At 37.6% G+C, this 15,019-nt stretch overlaps 2 protein-coding genes and 1 long non-coding RNA gene across 19 annotated transcripts in view; 2 read left to right on the top strand and 1 right to left on the bottom strand.

Annotated features, from left to right (window-relative positions):
• Window positions 1–2,273, bottom strand: part of MOSPD2 (motile sperm domain containing 2) — a 53,274-nt gene extending 51,001 nt beyond the window's left edge. For both annotated transcript variants that reach the window (XM_038586862.1, XM_038586861.1), the window contains exons 1-2: window positions 1,979–2,273; window positions 1,753–1,822 (exon numbers count right to left, since the gene is read on the bottom strand). In XM_038586862.1, the coding sequence (XP_038442790.1) occupies window positions 1,753–1,822; window positions 1,979–1,987 (79 nt within the window). In that variant the 5' untranslated portion in view covers window positions 1,988–2,273. The remainder of the gene's footprint in view (window positions 1–1,752; window positions 1,823–1,978) is intronic.
• A 21-nt stretch (window positions 2,274–2,294) lies between these two features.
• LOC111094729 lies at window positions 2,295–9,058 on the top strand. Its single transcript, XR_005386158.1, has 4 exons — window positions 2,295–2,550; window positions 7,375–7,426; window positions 8,226–8,271; window positions 8,914–9,058. It is a non-coding gene; the product is annotated as an uncharacterized LOC111094729 (long non-coding RNA).
• Window positions 9,059–9,087: 29 nt separating this feature from the next.
• Window positions 9,088–15,019, top strand: part of FANCB (FA complementation group B) — a 459,601-nt gene continuing 453,669 nt past the window's right edge. For all 16 annotated transcript variants that reach the window (XR_005386142.1, XR_005386146.1, XR_005386147.1 and 13 more), the window contains exons 1-3: window positions 9,088–10,174; window positions 12,015–12,167; window positions 12,766–12,858. Coding sequence is in view for 1 of the 16 variants with exons in the window: in XM_038586855.1 (XP_038442783.1) it covers window positions 9,224–10,174; window positions 12,015–12,167; window positions 12,766–12,858 (1,197 nt within the window). In the remaining 15 variants the exon portion in view is untranslated. The remainder of the gene's footprint in view (window positions 10,175–12,014; window positions 12,168–12,765; window positions 12,859–15,019) is intronic.

The raw sequence follows: 15,019 nt of genomic DNA, 5'->3' as shown, positions 1-15,019 counted from the left end.
TGTCCTAGTTTGCAATGTGTGATATGTTACTTACTGTGGGCAGCGGTGAAATCTGTACTAAACAAGGAGAGTAGTTACAGATTAGGATGGAAGGGTGGGCAAGAACTACAGCATGCATGGCCTTGCATTGTAGGCCACCATAAGGAATTGAGATTTTTATTCTAAACACAATGTGATTGTATTGAAGACTTTCAAGTTGGGGAGTGATATGATCTAATTCAACACAATGGTGTTGCCTAAAGATTTTCACTATGGTGAAATTCAGAAAACTAGCTCAGGCCTAGCCACTAAGACCAAGGATTTGGAGCAAATCACTTAATCTCTCTAGATCTTACTTTCTTCATTTTAAAAATGAGAAGGCTGGACCAAGATAACTTACTATCTTCTCTATTGCTAAACTTCTATGACTATATATATATATATATATATATATACACACACACACACACACATATATGTATACATATATACATACATACACACGTATACATATATCCTGCTTCCTTTGTTGGGCATAAGTACATGACTATTGGGAAGACACTAGTGCATTAGGTCAAGTTTTGGGTTACTTCTTAAAATACTATACACCATGTAACTCTAAGAATTACATTTCTATAGAAAGCAATTTTAGAATTATCTCTTTCCTGGAACCAGCTATATTATTTAAATGAGATCTCTGGGCTAAAAGTGAATCAAGTGCTTTTGCAACTCTCTAGTGCAAAGTTTGGGATGTAAAGGAAATTGACAGGGAGGATGAAAAGATTTAGTGACCAGGTTATCTGGAACACATTTCCTTATTTGTTCTAGGTCATCACTGACATTTAATCTAGGGCATTCTAAAGTTGCAGAGAACCTCTGCTGAGCCCTAAAGTTAAGATGCAGAAGCTTAACCCCTTCTACAGCAACCAAAATGACTTGAGACAAAATATTCGTTGAGAGCCTACAATAGGTTAACCGCATGCTAGACAGTCAGATATGTTTTTTCAGTTAATTATCCTAACCTAATTATTCATATTTCACAGATAAGAAACAGGGGCTTAGAAAAGACAACAAAGCTATTAAGTGGCAGGGTCAAGATTCAACATTTCAGACTTATAATAAATTATCCTGCAAGTTTAAAAAAATCACTATACAAGGATTAAGCCATCAGTTTCAAGTATCTGGGACATTTGTCCAACCATATGAACACATAATGTTCAACCAATAAATCAATTCTGGACTTTGGTATAGGTGCTTTAGCTAGGTGCAGTGTAGGATGAAAGAGAACTTGTTCCAGCACTGGAAGGCCTACTCCGTGGGTAGCATACTGGGTTGTATGAAGTGGAATCAGGCAAAATATCTAAGGAATTTGTATTCCCAATTAAGTACACGTGAATAGCATTATGGCCGTTTCCAGATTCTTTTTCTCTACTGTTGCTGGTGAAAGGTCAGCAGAGAAACTGCACTAGACAGTGTCACCTGTGCCGTGGGCCTTGAAAGTGTCCTGCAAGTTCCATAAACTCGAGATGCTAGAAACTCACCAATTTCCAACTTACATTAACCCTTTAGGAAGCAATGGGCGTATCACCTGCCCAATTGGAGCAGCGTGGATGGCGTGTATGGAGAAGAAAACCTTGGGAACGTGTAGGGCATTATCCGTGTGAGGGTCGAAATGGTCCCTAAAGCCTTTCCCCAGAGACACCTGCAAAGATCTTTGCAAAGTTAGGGACCGTCGCTGCACACCTGCCTCAACATCGAGAACGCGGTACCCACCTGTCACATATTCGGCTTCGAATCTCCGCCGGGTCTCAGAGATGAGCTTGGCTTTATTCTGGGCGTGATACTGAAAGGGAGACACGAAGGGACGCTTAGATACCACGCGCACCATCCCGCTTCCCTTCAGCCCAGCCCACCTGCACCTGGGCGCACGGCCCCCGGGCTTCAGAGGAAGCTTCCGGGTCTGGGGGGACGGCCGGCAGCCGTGTGGTCGCCCCCTCACCTCGGCCATGGTCGCGGGCGTGGACGAGATCTCGATCGCCGTGGCCACTTGCCCACCTGTCCGAAAATCTCATCACTGGCCCCGCGGGCCGGGAGGTAGAGAGGGAAGGGCGGGAGGTGGAGACGGTCGCGTGACACCGGGAGGCGGGCGGAAGCGTCGCCGCGTTGCCCAATCCAATGTGGCCGCCTGGGTGTGGAGGCGGAACCAGGCCCCAGCCTGGCTTTCCATTAGCTTCTCGTTTGCGCTCCGCTCCCTCGACGTCCCCTGCACTGCGGACCCGCCTCCGCCTACCGCCGGATCACGGGAGCTTCCCGCGCCGAGCTCCGCCCGAGCGAGCTGCGCCCGCCCTTAGCTTCACAACATTCCCCGGAGGCCCCGCCCCCTCAGCCTCCCTTGGCAACCGTCTCCCCGCAGGCGGGGCCGGCCCCGCCTCCTCTGCTCTCGACGCAGCCTCCGGCCCGGATCTCCCAGGATGCAGCGCGCGGGCGGGAGGTTTGGAGCCCCGGGACCCTGCGCCCGCCCAGGGCGTCTCGAACGTGGCGGCTCTGGGACGCAGGTCCTCGCGCGGTGAGGTAGGGCTGGCCCGTGGTCCTTTACCTGTGGCTGGCGGCGGAGCTGGCTTCACTCCCATCTTTGCGGGATAAGGGGAGTGGAAGCGAGTCTGCCGGAGCCTGTGGCCATCACTCTTTGGAATGGTGACTAGGTATTAAGGGCTTGCCGTGTAGAATTATTTCTCTTGAAACTTTCTTCGCCCTCGCCTCATCTTTCCCACTTGCAGTGCGAGAAACTTATCGAGGATTATAAATTTGAAATCTGTAAACTAAGGCAGCTGTATAGAAAGTTAAATGATGTAAGGCATCTTACAGTTTATTAATTAGGGTAGTTCTCACCCTGGGGCAATTTTGTCTCCCTGGGGACGTTTGGCAGCTTCTGGAGGGGAGGGGAGGGGGGCGTGCTGGCATCTAGTGGGTATTGCTAAATAGCCTGCAACGCACAGGGCGGCCCCTATGACAGTTATCCAGAGCAAAATGACAGGAAGTGCTAAACTTGAGAAAGATTTAGGTTTATAAAGGCACTGGAGCAATTTTACGGTTGTCGGCTAAAATATTGAAATCGTTTTGAATTCAAGAATACAGGTTTTTTTTTTTTTTGTTTTTGTTTTTTTTGTTTTTTTAAATTGAGAGATACTGGGATTGCCTGGGTGGCTCAATAGGTTAAACATCTGTCTTTGGCCCAGGTCATGATCTCAGCATCCTGGGGTCCAGCCGCATAGGGCTCCTTCCTCAGCAGGGAGTCTGCTTCTGCCTCTCCCCTCCCCCTCCTCCTGCTCGCGCGTTCTCTCTCTCTCTCTAATAAATAAAACCTTTAAAAAAAACTACAAAGAAATTGCAGGAAGAAAACCCCCATACTTCCCCCATCCATAATCGACCATAATTGATACTTTAGAATCTTTGTCCAAGACTTTTTGATATGCTACACATTTTTATGGGAAAAATGGACACATTGTTTGAAAATAATGGAATACATTGTTAAAAATACCATTACAGCTATAGTTAAAGTCTCCCTCTGGCTTCACTCCCCTACCCTGATTGCCTGTCTCTCTCTCCACAATAAACAGTGATCGGAATTTGCATTGAATCTTTACAGAATCTTTGCTTTTGAAATTTTGGACCAGGATGCCTGGGTTTGAATCCTGGCTCTGTCGCTTCCTATTTTTAGGCCTTTGAGAAGATCCTTAAACTCCATGCCTCAGTTTCCCCATCTGTAGAATGAGATACTGTTGCCTACAGCATAATAATGTACTGAGTAATAAATGAGTCCAAAGTGCTTAGAATAGTACCTGGCGCAGAGAAGCACTCAGGGAATGTAGCCTTTGTAGGTAAACAGAAAATATGTAATGTTGTTTTAAGTGTTTTGATTTAGATAAATGTACTGGAGAATACATTTTTCTGCAACTTAATTTTTTTCCATTTGATTTTTGAGATTTGGCCATACTGGTATGCATACATCTAATTTGTTTCTTTTAACTATACTATGATATTCCATCTGTATTTATTCATTCCCCTACTGATGGTCATTGAAGTTTTTACTTTTCTTACTATCACAAATAGCACAGTAACCATTCTAGACCAATGTCTTTGTCCATTATTATGTAGGATTATTTCTCTGGGTTCATATCTAGAAATGAAATTGCTGGATATATGTATTTCAGGTGCCTGCCAAATTGCCTTCCAAAGTTACCTCTCCCTTTAATTACGAGCTCATAATTATCTAATTGATGGCTCTGCCACCATTCTCACCTCACCCCATCTTTAACAGTCACTAGGATCTTTTATAATTCAGAAGTACAATCTTGTGATTTCTATTTTTGCAATCTTTCAGAGGTGTATCCTTGCTTAGAGAAAGTTAGAAGTCCTTAGGATGACATAAAAAACCTTTAACTTAGTCTTTCCTAACTCTCTTAGTGGATCACCATTCCCCAGCATTCACCTACATTTCAGATACACTTAAGTGTTGTTGGAAAAGGGAAAATGGAGCTTGATTCTGGGTAGGCCCTAACAAATGATTTCCAGTTACGTAGGTAGAAAAACATTTTAAAAGCAGACTTATTCTGTAGCCAAGTTAACTTACTTAGGTAAATAATGTCCTGTATGTTGTGAGAAGTACCTATATCGGTAATATGCTTATAAAATTATGTTTAATATTATTATTTGAAGTTTTTAGTTGAGGGTCTTAATTCGACCTTTTTTCCAAAGATACTCTCTATTGGTCACACTTGATATATTTTCTTAGCCATATTTTTAGATTTTATCTGCAGATAATGTAGTGCTCTTTTAGGATCTTCCTCAACCAGATAGGTAGTTTATATGAAGAGTTCTGAAATTTATGACACCCAGAGGAGTTTATTAGCATTTGAAAGGAACACTGTTTATTTGATAGGAAGATGATAGGGAAGAGTGGATGAGGGTGATCATTTATTGCTAACCTACTATTATTTGTTAGCATGTATTATTTCCCTACTATACTCTTCTGTTTTCTTTTTATGCACAAAATACATACAGTCAACTTTGATATATGGTAATACAGAACAGGAAAAGCTCAAATTAATTATGTAGTATTTTATAAATAATCTGCTTCCAACCCCCTCTCCACCCCATTAGCTGCAATAGGAAGTAAAGCTTAACTGGTTTAAGTTATGTTTTTTTTTTCTGTTGTAAAGGTGTAAGCCACAACAGTGTAAGCCACTGTTGTAAGGATAAGTAAAAAGTCAGATGACCAATAGGCTGGAATAGTAAGCTTGGTGCCCTGATAATCAGGATATGATTAATCAGAGCTTGTTTATATTGGTTTTAGAACCCATAAATTGATCTTAGTTTCATTTGTTTCCATATTATTTCTATCTAAAAAAATAAAATTACCATTTAGTCCGTAGGCTTAAAGATTTGTTTTATGACATATACTAAGAACTCTTCTCTTAAAACAGATGTTGTATCAGTATAAAATAAAATGTACACAGGTATGCAAATTCAATAAGCCTTAAGATTATAGAAAGTTTGAGGGAAAAATTTATCTTCATAAATATATTAATGACTTCTAATTTTTAACTCCGAAGGTGATCAATTTTAAATAGCTTACATTTAAAATGTGCCTGGTTTTGTAGTATTTAAAAATAAAGACCTTTCATATAACAATCATTTAAATCTATTGGAATCTAAACTCATGAGAATAAGTTTGTTTTTTGCCTAGAGCTCACACTAAAAGCATGTTGGGTTAGGATTATATCAGGGCTTTGAATGCCACGATTCAAACTTTATAGCAGTGGTTTGCAATCTTTTGTCTCTGTGTCATTCATATGTTCAATTCAGTGTTTAGCGTCTATCTTTCTAGGAAGTAATTCAGGGATCATAGATGTATTGAGAAGGGGGAGAGGGTACATGCAAGGTTTTTGAGGTAGGGGACAGGTACCAGATCTGAGGGGAGAGAGACTAGAGTAAGGAAGATCAGTTTAAGAAGCTTTTGATACACAGGATCTCTCTCCAAGAGGCTGAGAGAAGAGCTTTTGATACTCAGGATCTCTCTCCAAGAGGCTGAATCATCTGAAGGCTTGACTGGTGCTGAAAGATCTGATCCTAAGAAGGCTCGCTCACATGGCTTTGGCAAAAGGCCCCAGTCACTTGGTGATTGTTGGCAGGAAGCCATAGTTCCTTGCTGTATGCATATTTTATGGGGCTGCCTGAATATCTCTTAATAATATGGCAGATGGCTTTCCACATTGCAGGTGATCCAAGGAGCAAGTCAACAAGGAAGCCATAATACTCTGTGACCCAGTCTCAGAAATCTCACGTCCCTTCTGCCATATTCTGTTGGTTAGAAGTGAATCATAATGACCAGCCCTCACCCAAAGACAGGAGAATTAAGTGCCACTTCTTGATGGAAGGAATTTCAAAGAATTTGTTAACATCATTTAAAACTACAACAAATGATGTATTTGGAAATCAGGCAATAAGCCACAGCATCTCCAATTTGAAAGTAGATGCTGACTAATCGAGTCTGCATTTTAATTGAATTGCCTCTAAATTAAAGTCATTTCTACGAAATGCTACATTAAGTTAAATTTGTAGATGATTCAGTGATAATTTTTTCTAATTGGACTCTTGGTAGATTTTTATAAGAAAAGAACAAGACCTAAGCCTTTGCAGTTTGTTTTTCATTCAACAGAGGAAAGCATTATTACCTAATTGCAAATGACCTAGTTTTATTTCTGAAGTAGTTGAATTTCCTGGTGTAAATGATCCACAAGTAGGAGAAAAGAAAGAGTATGAGTTAGTTAGTTACTTATAGTGGAAAGGGACCTTTCAGCATTCACAAACTGCTAAGTATGTGACTATTCTGAGGTTTCAAAGGTTAGGTACTACATAAACCAGAGCTGGCCATGATGATCATGATGATAATGACAAGGGTAGTAGCTAACCTTTATCGAGCACTTTCTGTGTGCCAGGTTCTATTTTAAGTGGTTTATGTTAGTTAATTTCAATGCCTTGTGGGGTTATACTGTTATTATATCCCATTATATGTGGATATGAGGCACATTAAATAACTTGCCCGAAATCATTTTTCTATTAAAAGGCAGAGAAGGCTCACCATTCACATGGTTCCTTAGGCTCTCCAACCATGTGCAGTTCATAGCATATGCTGAGATTTCGATAGCTGTTAAAAGAGTGACTCTGCATGTATAGCCACTGAGTAGAAATCAGCCTCTTTCTCTTATATGTGTGTTCACTATAAGGGGTGTTCCTTTTTTGTTGTAATTTTATTTTGCAGTTAGATTTGGCCTGTATTCTTTTTTGAACTTTATTTTTACTATTGAAGTATAATTGACATGTTACATGTTTCAGGTGTGCAGCATATTGATTCAACAATTCTATACATTATTCAGTGCTCACCATGGTAAGTATAGTTACCATACACCTTTATTATAATATTATGGACTACATTCCTTGCACTGTACTTTTCATCTCCATGACTTATTTATAAGTGGGAGTATGTACTTCTTAATATTCTTCATCTATTTTGCCCGTTTCCCCACTAACCTCTTCTCTGACGGATTGTGCTCTGTATTTAAGAGTTGGGTTTTTTTGTTTGTTCATTTTGTCTTTTAGATTCCATGTGTAAGTGGAAACCTATAACATTTATTTTTTTCTTATTTCACTTTATATAATGTCCTATAGGTCCCAGGTGTCTATCAATAGATGAATGGATAAAGAAGATGGGGTGTGTGTGTGTGTGTGTGTGTGTATGTGAATATTTAAAATGGAATATTACTGAGACAAAAAAGAATGAGATCTTGCCATTTTTGATGCCATGGGTGTTCCTTTGTTTTTCATTCTACTTTACTATTTCTCTCTGGTTGCCTTGCTGAGAGTTCAGTGTAAGGGGATATATGCCTGGACAGTGTGGTAGTTAAAAGTGTAGGCTTAGGAATCAAAGAGGCCCTCTTCCAAATCTAGTGCCCCTGTCAATTAGTGTTAATAACCTTGGAAAATTTTATGGCCTTTGTTAAAATAAGAAAGTTTTCTCAGTTGGAAGATGTGATAATAAAAGTGCTTACTTTAAAAGAACAATTGTAAAGATTAAATGAAATTATGTGCTGTGCCTGGCCTATAAGCCTGAAAAACTGATAGCTATTATTTACTTCTTGTGTTCATTATAACGTTACTAATTCTCTCGTTTTTTGTACTTGGAATAGGAATAGTGACTTCCTTAAGGTCCTAACGCTGCACTGTTTTTACAAAGTAAGATTTAAAATTTATTTCTATTACTCCTATGGATATTTTTTTAAGCCATGGTATAGAATCTCTTATTTTTCTTTCTGGGCTTTTATTTTGGCTATAGAGTCTGTATGAGTTCCTGTTTCAGGGAAGCATGATCTCAAGTGCCTGGCTGTGGTAGCAGTCAATTTGAGTCACTGACTGATTACTGAATTGTCACTATAGAGGGGGTAAGGCTGAGAGGAAAAAACCAGGGTTGAGTCAACAGGGTAGAAAATTGGGGGGAAAAGAGAAAATGGGAAAACCAGATTAAGTTGGTAGGTTTGAGAGAGAGACATAATTAGAACCCTTAAGTAATCCCCTGAACCAGAAAGAACGTCTTTAGGCACTTTCAATAGACCACCCACAGCTTTTAATAGATGCTGTTAACACATTCGGTTATCTTATGTGATATGGTTATTTGCATTGTTTGCAAACTGTGTCTTTTAACTGTACAGAAATGATATTTGGGATGTGGTTTTTTTTGATGAGTGTAACATTGTTAAGATAGCATAAAAAACTTAAAAATGTTCATAAAATTTATAATTTATGTGATAGTTCTCAAAGAGAAATGTGTTTTCTTTTCAACTGCCTACTTGATGGTAATTTTCCTCATTACATTTTTAGGTTTAAAAGCATCAACTGTGGGATGCCTTAGTGGCTCAGTGGTTGAAGGTCTGCCTTTGGCTCAGGGCATGGTCCCGGAGTCACAAGATCGAGTCCCACATCGGGCTTCCTGCTTGGACCCTGCTTCTCCCTCTGCCTATGTCTCTGCCTCTCTCTCTCTGTCTCTCTCTCTCTCTCTCTCATGAATAAATTTTAAAAAATCTTTAAAAAAAAGCATCAACTGCAATCAATTTGCATTTGAAAATTGGACCAAAAACCAAAACAAAACAACAAAGAAAATTGGACCAACACAAAGACTTGATATTGTGGAATGACTAGCAAACAAGCAATGTCATTTGACAGACAAGAAATGCTCATGTGTTATAATGGGGAAGTCCTTATTTTTCAATTGTCTAAAGGAGATTTTGCAAGTAAAGGGCCTGCAAAAATACCCGTATTACATGTCAGGAGAATGGTATTTGACAGAGGAACAAGAACATTTGTTCAGAAGTCTACTGGATTCCTTATGCTAAAAGAAGAAAACTCTCATTTAAAAATTATGTGTTGCAACTGTGTGTCAGATTACAGAACTGGAATCAATCTCCCTTGTATTATGATACAATGCAATAAGAAGAATAACATCTTCAAATATTTTCTTCTATTTCTTCACAGAACCAATAAATTTGAAAAGCGATTGAGTTTTAAACTAAGGCATGAGTTGAAGGATGGTGTAAGAGTCCTTGATGGCCCTTTAGTTTTATGGAGACACGTGAAGACATTCTACTGTATCTCTTCCCAAACCAGCAGAATTATTACTGTGTCTGTTAATATTGCCTCTGTTGAGTGGGCAGGGGAGATTGAAAATCTAGGTATGGTTTTATTAGGAGCAAAGGCAAGTTTTTTATCTGAGGAGGACTGCACCAAAAAGCTTTCAAAATCAGATTATGAAATTTGGAATACCAAATTTTGTGTATACTCCCTTGAAAATGAAGAAATAATAAGTGATACATACATTATCCCTCCTGCTTATAGCAGTGTAGTAACTTATGTGCATGTCTGTGCAACTAAGATTGTCAACAACCAGTTAAGAATGTCTGTGATTGCCCTTACTCGGAAGAATCAGCTGATTTCATTTCAAGATGGGACTCCTAAAAGTATTTGTCAGCTTCCATTTGGAGATCCTTGTGCAGTTCAACTTATGAATTCAGGCAGAGGAGGAGACCTTTTCATCGTATCCTTTAGGTCCAGTGATGCTTGTGCCATTTGGAAAAAGAACTTTCAGGTATAGTACTTATAATCATTCAAATGGTGTAGCCTTAGACCTATTTAGGATTTATATGTTTCAGAGAGTTTATCCTGGAGTCTTATTAGCAAAACAATTTTTAGTGCTGCACTTAAAATCATATATTGCATCATTCTTATTTCTTAAAGTTATCTGAATACTACCTGATAAAGGTTTTGCCTTGCCGTTTTGAGTCATAAAACCTTTGGGTTGTTTGGAAATATATAAATATATAGCTACAATTATTATATATTTATTTGTCTTTTAATATAACTATTTCTAATTTTTAAAATATTTTATTTAGTTAGAGTGTGAGTAGGGGGAAGAGCAGAGGGAGGGTGAGAGGGAATCTCAAGCCGACTCTGCACTGAGCATGGAGTCTGATGCTGGGCTCAATCTCTCTGACCCTGAAATCATGACCTGAGCCTAAATCAAGAGCTGGGCCCTTAGCTGAGTGAGCCACCCATTTTTTTAGGTGAATTGTTACTTTGTGTATGTGTATTTCTGTTTGTGTGTGTGAAAATGTCAGGTTGAAATTGTGTTTTATCTCAGAGTCAAGAGATTGAGTTCTGCGTCTAACTCTGCACTGTGTGCAGAGCCTGCTTAAGATTCTCTCTCTTCCTCCCACTCCCTGTGTGCACTCATGCTCGCTCACTCTCTCAAATAAATAAATTACAATTTCCAAAGAAAAGTAATTTGAAAGTACCCTATTTTATTTTGAAAGCAATCTTTTAAAAGCATATTGTGCTTTTATTTGAAGGTTATTTGGAAGGTAACATTTTCTGCCTTTCTCTACTCTCTTTTCCTTTCCAGAAGTGGTAGCAGGGAAACATCTAGTATAGCCTATAATTGTTATTGGGGTCAGGGTAATGGAAAGAGCACACTAAGCCTGGGTTTGACTTCCAACTGAGCCACTTACTAGTCTTACCTTAAGGAATATGTTTAATTTTGTGAACTCATTTTCTGTCTTTATGAAATTGGGATCATCCTACCTCTGAGACGAGAGAATGAAAGAAAATGACATTGTAAAGTGTCTTGCACAGTGCTTGGCACACAGGGGAAGCTCAGTAAGTAGTTATTATGTTATACGAGGACTAGGGCTATCATCACGGACTTGCACCTACCTGAGGTCCCTTATTCACCTGGATAAGGAAAAACTATTCTCTTGTGCCCCATTAATTCAGTGTAATATAGTCCTCATACACTTTAAGTGGGTCCCCTGTTTGGACCCTGTAGAACTGCCAATAACACATTACCCAAAGAGGGAGACTATGCCACTCTGAGTGAGCATGTAAACTGTTGGCTGGCCTTCCTGCCTTGAAATTGTGTTCTAGGGTTCTTTCTCTACAAAGGACCATCATCCTTTGCACAAGTTGCTTACCTAAGTCCCTATTGACTTACCTCTTAAGCTACTTCTTCAAGATTTCTGTATGTCTAAGAAGTTTTCAAATGCCCTGTATTGAAAACTCTGGAATTACGCCCTGATATCCACAAATTAAGTGCTCATAAATTGCTTTGGTAATCATGCCACTCTGGGAATTTTGTAGCTCTTGCCTTTGCTTTACCTTGGTGTTATATTTATATTCACCTGCTTTAAAAAAATATATCTTAGGGTAAAATATGCAATTACTTTAAAAACAGGAATAAAGGCTAAGAATATACAAATAAAGAGGGAGGAGCGATGGCCGTGTCAGAAAACCTGGGTTAAGGGAAGTGATTGCATTTGAACAATTATACTTAGTTTAGTAGTTAGGACAAAGAAAGCAAATATAGCAGATTTTACAACTGCATGGAAATACACTATCATACTATTCCTCCATTTCCACCCTCTTTCTTTCAGGTTGCTGCTAAGTGGGAAAAAATTAGCTCAGTACTGATAGATGACTTTCTAGGACTTGGAAGTGAACAAGTACTGCTACTTTTTCAGGACTCCTTGAATTCAGGTTGCCTGAGTTCATTTATAATAACAGATCTTGGCGACATAAACTATTCAGTAAGTTCTGTATACTTTTTATATATTACTTTAAGAACCATCTTAGGAAGTTGGAACACTTTAAAGCTATTAACCCACTGTTTCAGTATTTGTAATTTCTTACAGTAAACTTTTTAAACTCTTAAAATACATAGATTGAATTTTTGAAATTATACATTGAATCTCCTTTCAATAAATATTACACAAATTGACTATGCTTTTTGGTGTAAATTTGGAGTGTAGAGATAGTAACACTTTAACTTTATTGTTGCTTCTGAAAATCACGTTTTATACTAGTAAACATAATAACATTGGACTAATTAAGGAATAAAATAAAATGAACCTGCTTTATTAAAAGAAGTAACAGTTCATAATATCTTAAGATCTTGGGCAGAAGGGAAATAATACCCCTGAAGCTTCAGATCTCCATAAGATATCTGAGTCTCAGTAATTTTTTGCAGTTACAAGAAATGATGGGGAAAATACATATTTTTTGTCTCTTATATAATAGTGTGTAACATGGAAAACTGCCCTTTGGATAAACCTTAATTTTATTTTGTTAATCTTATGAATTTTCAGTTTATTTCAAAATCTCAGTTTTAGTATATTTTTTCCTTAGAGTGAAACATTGGATTGCAATGAAGATGACTTATTTGAAGACAAAGAACAGAATTGTTATTTGATGATTCCACCTCTGGAAAGAAGATTGAAAGTTAGTGTCTATGTTTGCTTTTTGTTTTTGCTTTTTTGGGTTAGTGCTATTCTAAATGAAGGAAAGAACATTGAAAGAAAGGATCTTAATGTGTAAGCAACTCAGTGATTGGGAAAATGATATTTCAAAGTATCTTTGCCTTGTTAGTACCTCTAAAAATTATTGTGACATTACTTATAAATGTATTATCTAAAAATGATACTTTTTACAATAGGACTGTAAATTTAGTGAGTCATAAGATAAAATATATGAAGTTCACTTTTGAAAACACATTCTTTCTGGTCTTAGGGATCAGTATACCACAATATCTCTTTTAAAGGAGCATCAAATATGATGATTCATAACATGTTCCGAAAATGAACAATTAGCCCTCAAATATTCCATATAAAGCTCTCTGAAAAAGATTGTTTGTTTTTTTTCCAAATGTATAAAGGTAATGCATATTCCCTCTAAAATACTCGGACTATACAAAGAAATATTAAAAAGAGACTAATAATTACCTAGGAGTCCACTACTGAGATATAACCCATTTTAACACTTTGGCATGTGTATTCTTGTAGATTTTTTAAATGAATATATGCAAATTTATGTAGAAATGTGATTATAGGATGCATATTCTTTTGTAACCTACCTTTTTTCATTCATAAAATTTTTAAATATTCCAAAAAGTTCAGAGAATAGTACTGTAGTTATTTCTAGTCCTTATGTGCATGCAACTATTTGTACTTTTAAAAAAATTCTATTTCCCTCATCTGTACTTGTGAATGTGTTTGCATATGTGTATGTACATTTTTGTAGGACCATTTGAAACTTGCAAATACTATAACTTCTATGTCTTTCAGCAGGGATTGCCTAAAATAAGGATATTCTCCTATGTAAACATATAGTATTATTACAGTTAGAAAATTAATAATAATCTCTTAATCTTATTTACTATTCATTCCATATTCAGATGTCTTTTTTTTTTTAAAGATTCCATTCATTTATTTGACAGAGAAAGAGAGCGCACTCCGGGGGAGTGGCAGGTGGAGGGAGAGGGAGAAGCAGGCTCCCCACTGAGCAAGGAGCCCAATGCAGGGCCCAACCCCAGGACCCTGGGATCATGACCTGAGCCGAAGGCATCTGCCTAACCGACAGAGCCACCCAGACACCCCTCAGATCTCTTTAATTGCCACAAAAATATTTTTATAGGTGTTTTTTTTTCAGGATATGGTCAAAGTTTACATTTGCACTTGATTATTATATATGTTATTGGTCTTTTTATCTAGAGTAATGCCCCTCCCCACTTTCTTATAATGATACTAATGAGGAGGTCAGGCCAGTTTTTCTTCCTTTTGGATTTGTCTGTTTCCTTGTGTTGTCATTTAGCTTTTTCCTCTACCACTGGCAAACTTTTTTTGTAAAGAGCCAGATAGTAAATATTTGTACTTTGTAGGCTCTTTAAAAAATTTTTTGCAACTATATTAATTATTAAAGTAAATTTACTAAATGCTTATTGAATGCGGATATGAATGTGGGCAATAGAGAATAAAATATCGTAGTGGGCATAGAACCATAAAGGAAAAGATTGATTAAAAATTTTTGTGCTCTGAACAAAGTAAAATATATAGAGACAGATTATTTAGATAGAAATTGTAAAAAGTGACAAAACATGATTTTTCTTAGTGTGAATATTCATTCCGAAACAGTATTCTTGAGAATGTAAAGTCTCCCAACCTCTTCAGAAGGAAAATTATTATTGCCTTTAAAATGTGAATTGGACATATCTTTTTACTCTCACAGTTTTACTTCTAGGAATCTATTCTAAGGATATACTTGTAGAGTAAACGAAGATGATTTTATGGGAATGTTTATATAGTATTTATAGACAATAAAATTCAGTCATTCTAAATATATATCATTAGGAGTTTGGTAGATCAGTTATAATATACTTGAACTATGGAATACTATGTAGCTGTCAAAAATAAGGTAGGTCTTTTTTTTTTAAGGTAGGTCTTTATACTAATTTAGAAATGATGCCAAAATAATTTATGAGAGCATGATTTTTAGAAATATCACCTCATTTATTTGGACCAACTCTTCTGATAAAAACAAGTTAAAATCATATTTGAAATATGTTCTTAAAATCTCCCTAAAAGCTTCGGGGCACCTGGGTGGCTCG

This window comes from Canis lupus, chromosome X (assembly GCF_011100685.1).
Source record: "Canis lupus familiaris isolate Mischka breed German Shepherd chromosome X, alternate assembly UU_Cfam_GSD_1.0, whole genome shotgun sequence".
Lineage (NCBI taxonomy): Eukaryota > Metazoa > Chordata > Mammalia > Carnivora > Canidae > Canis > Canis lupus.
The sequence above is the reverse complement of the archived record's forward strand: the minus strand, read 5'-3'. Positions and strand labels throughout refer to the sequence as shown.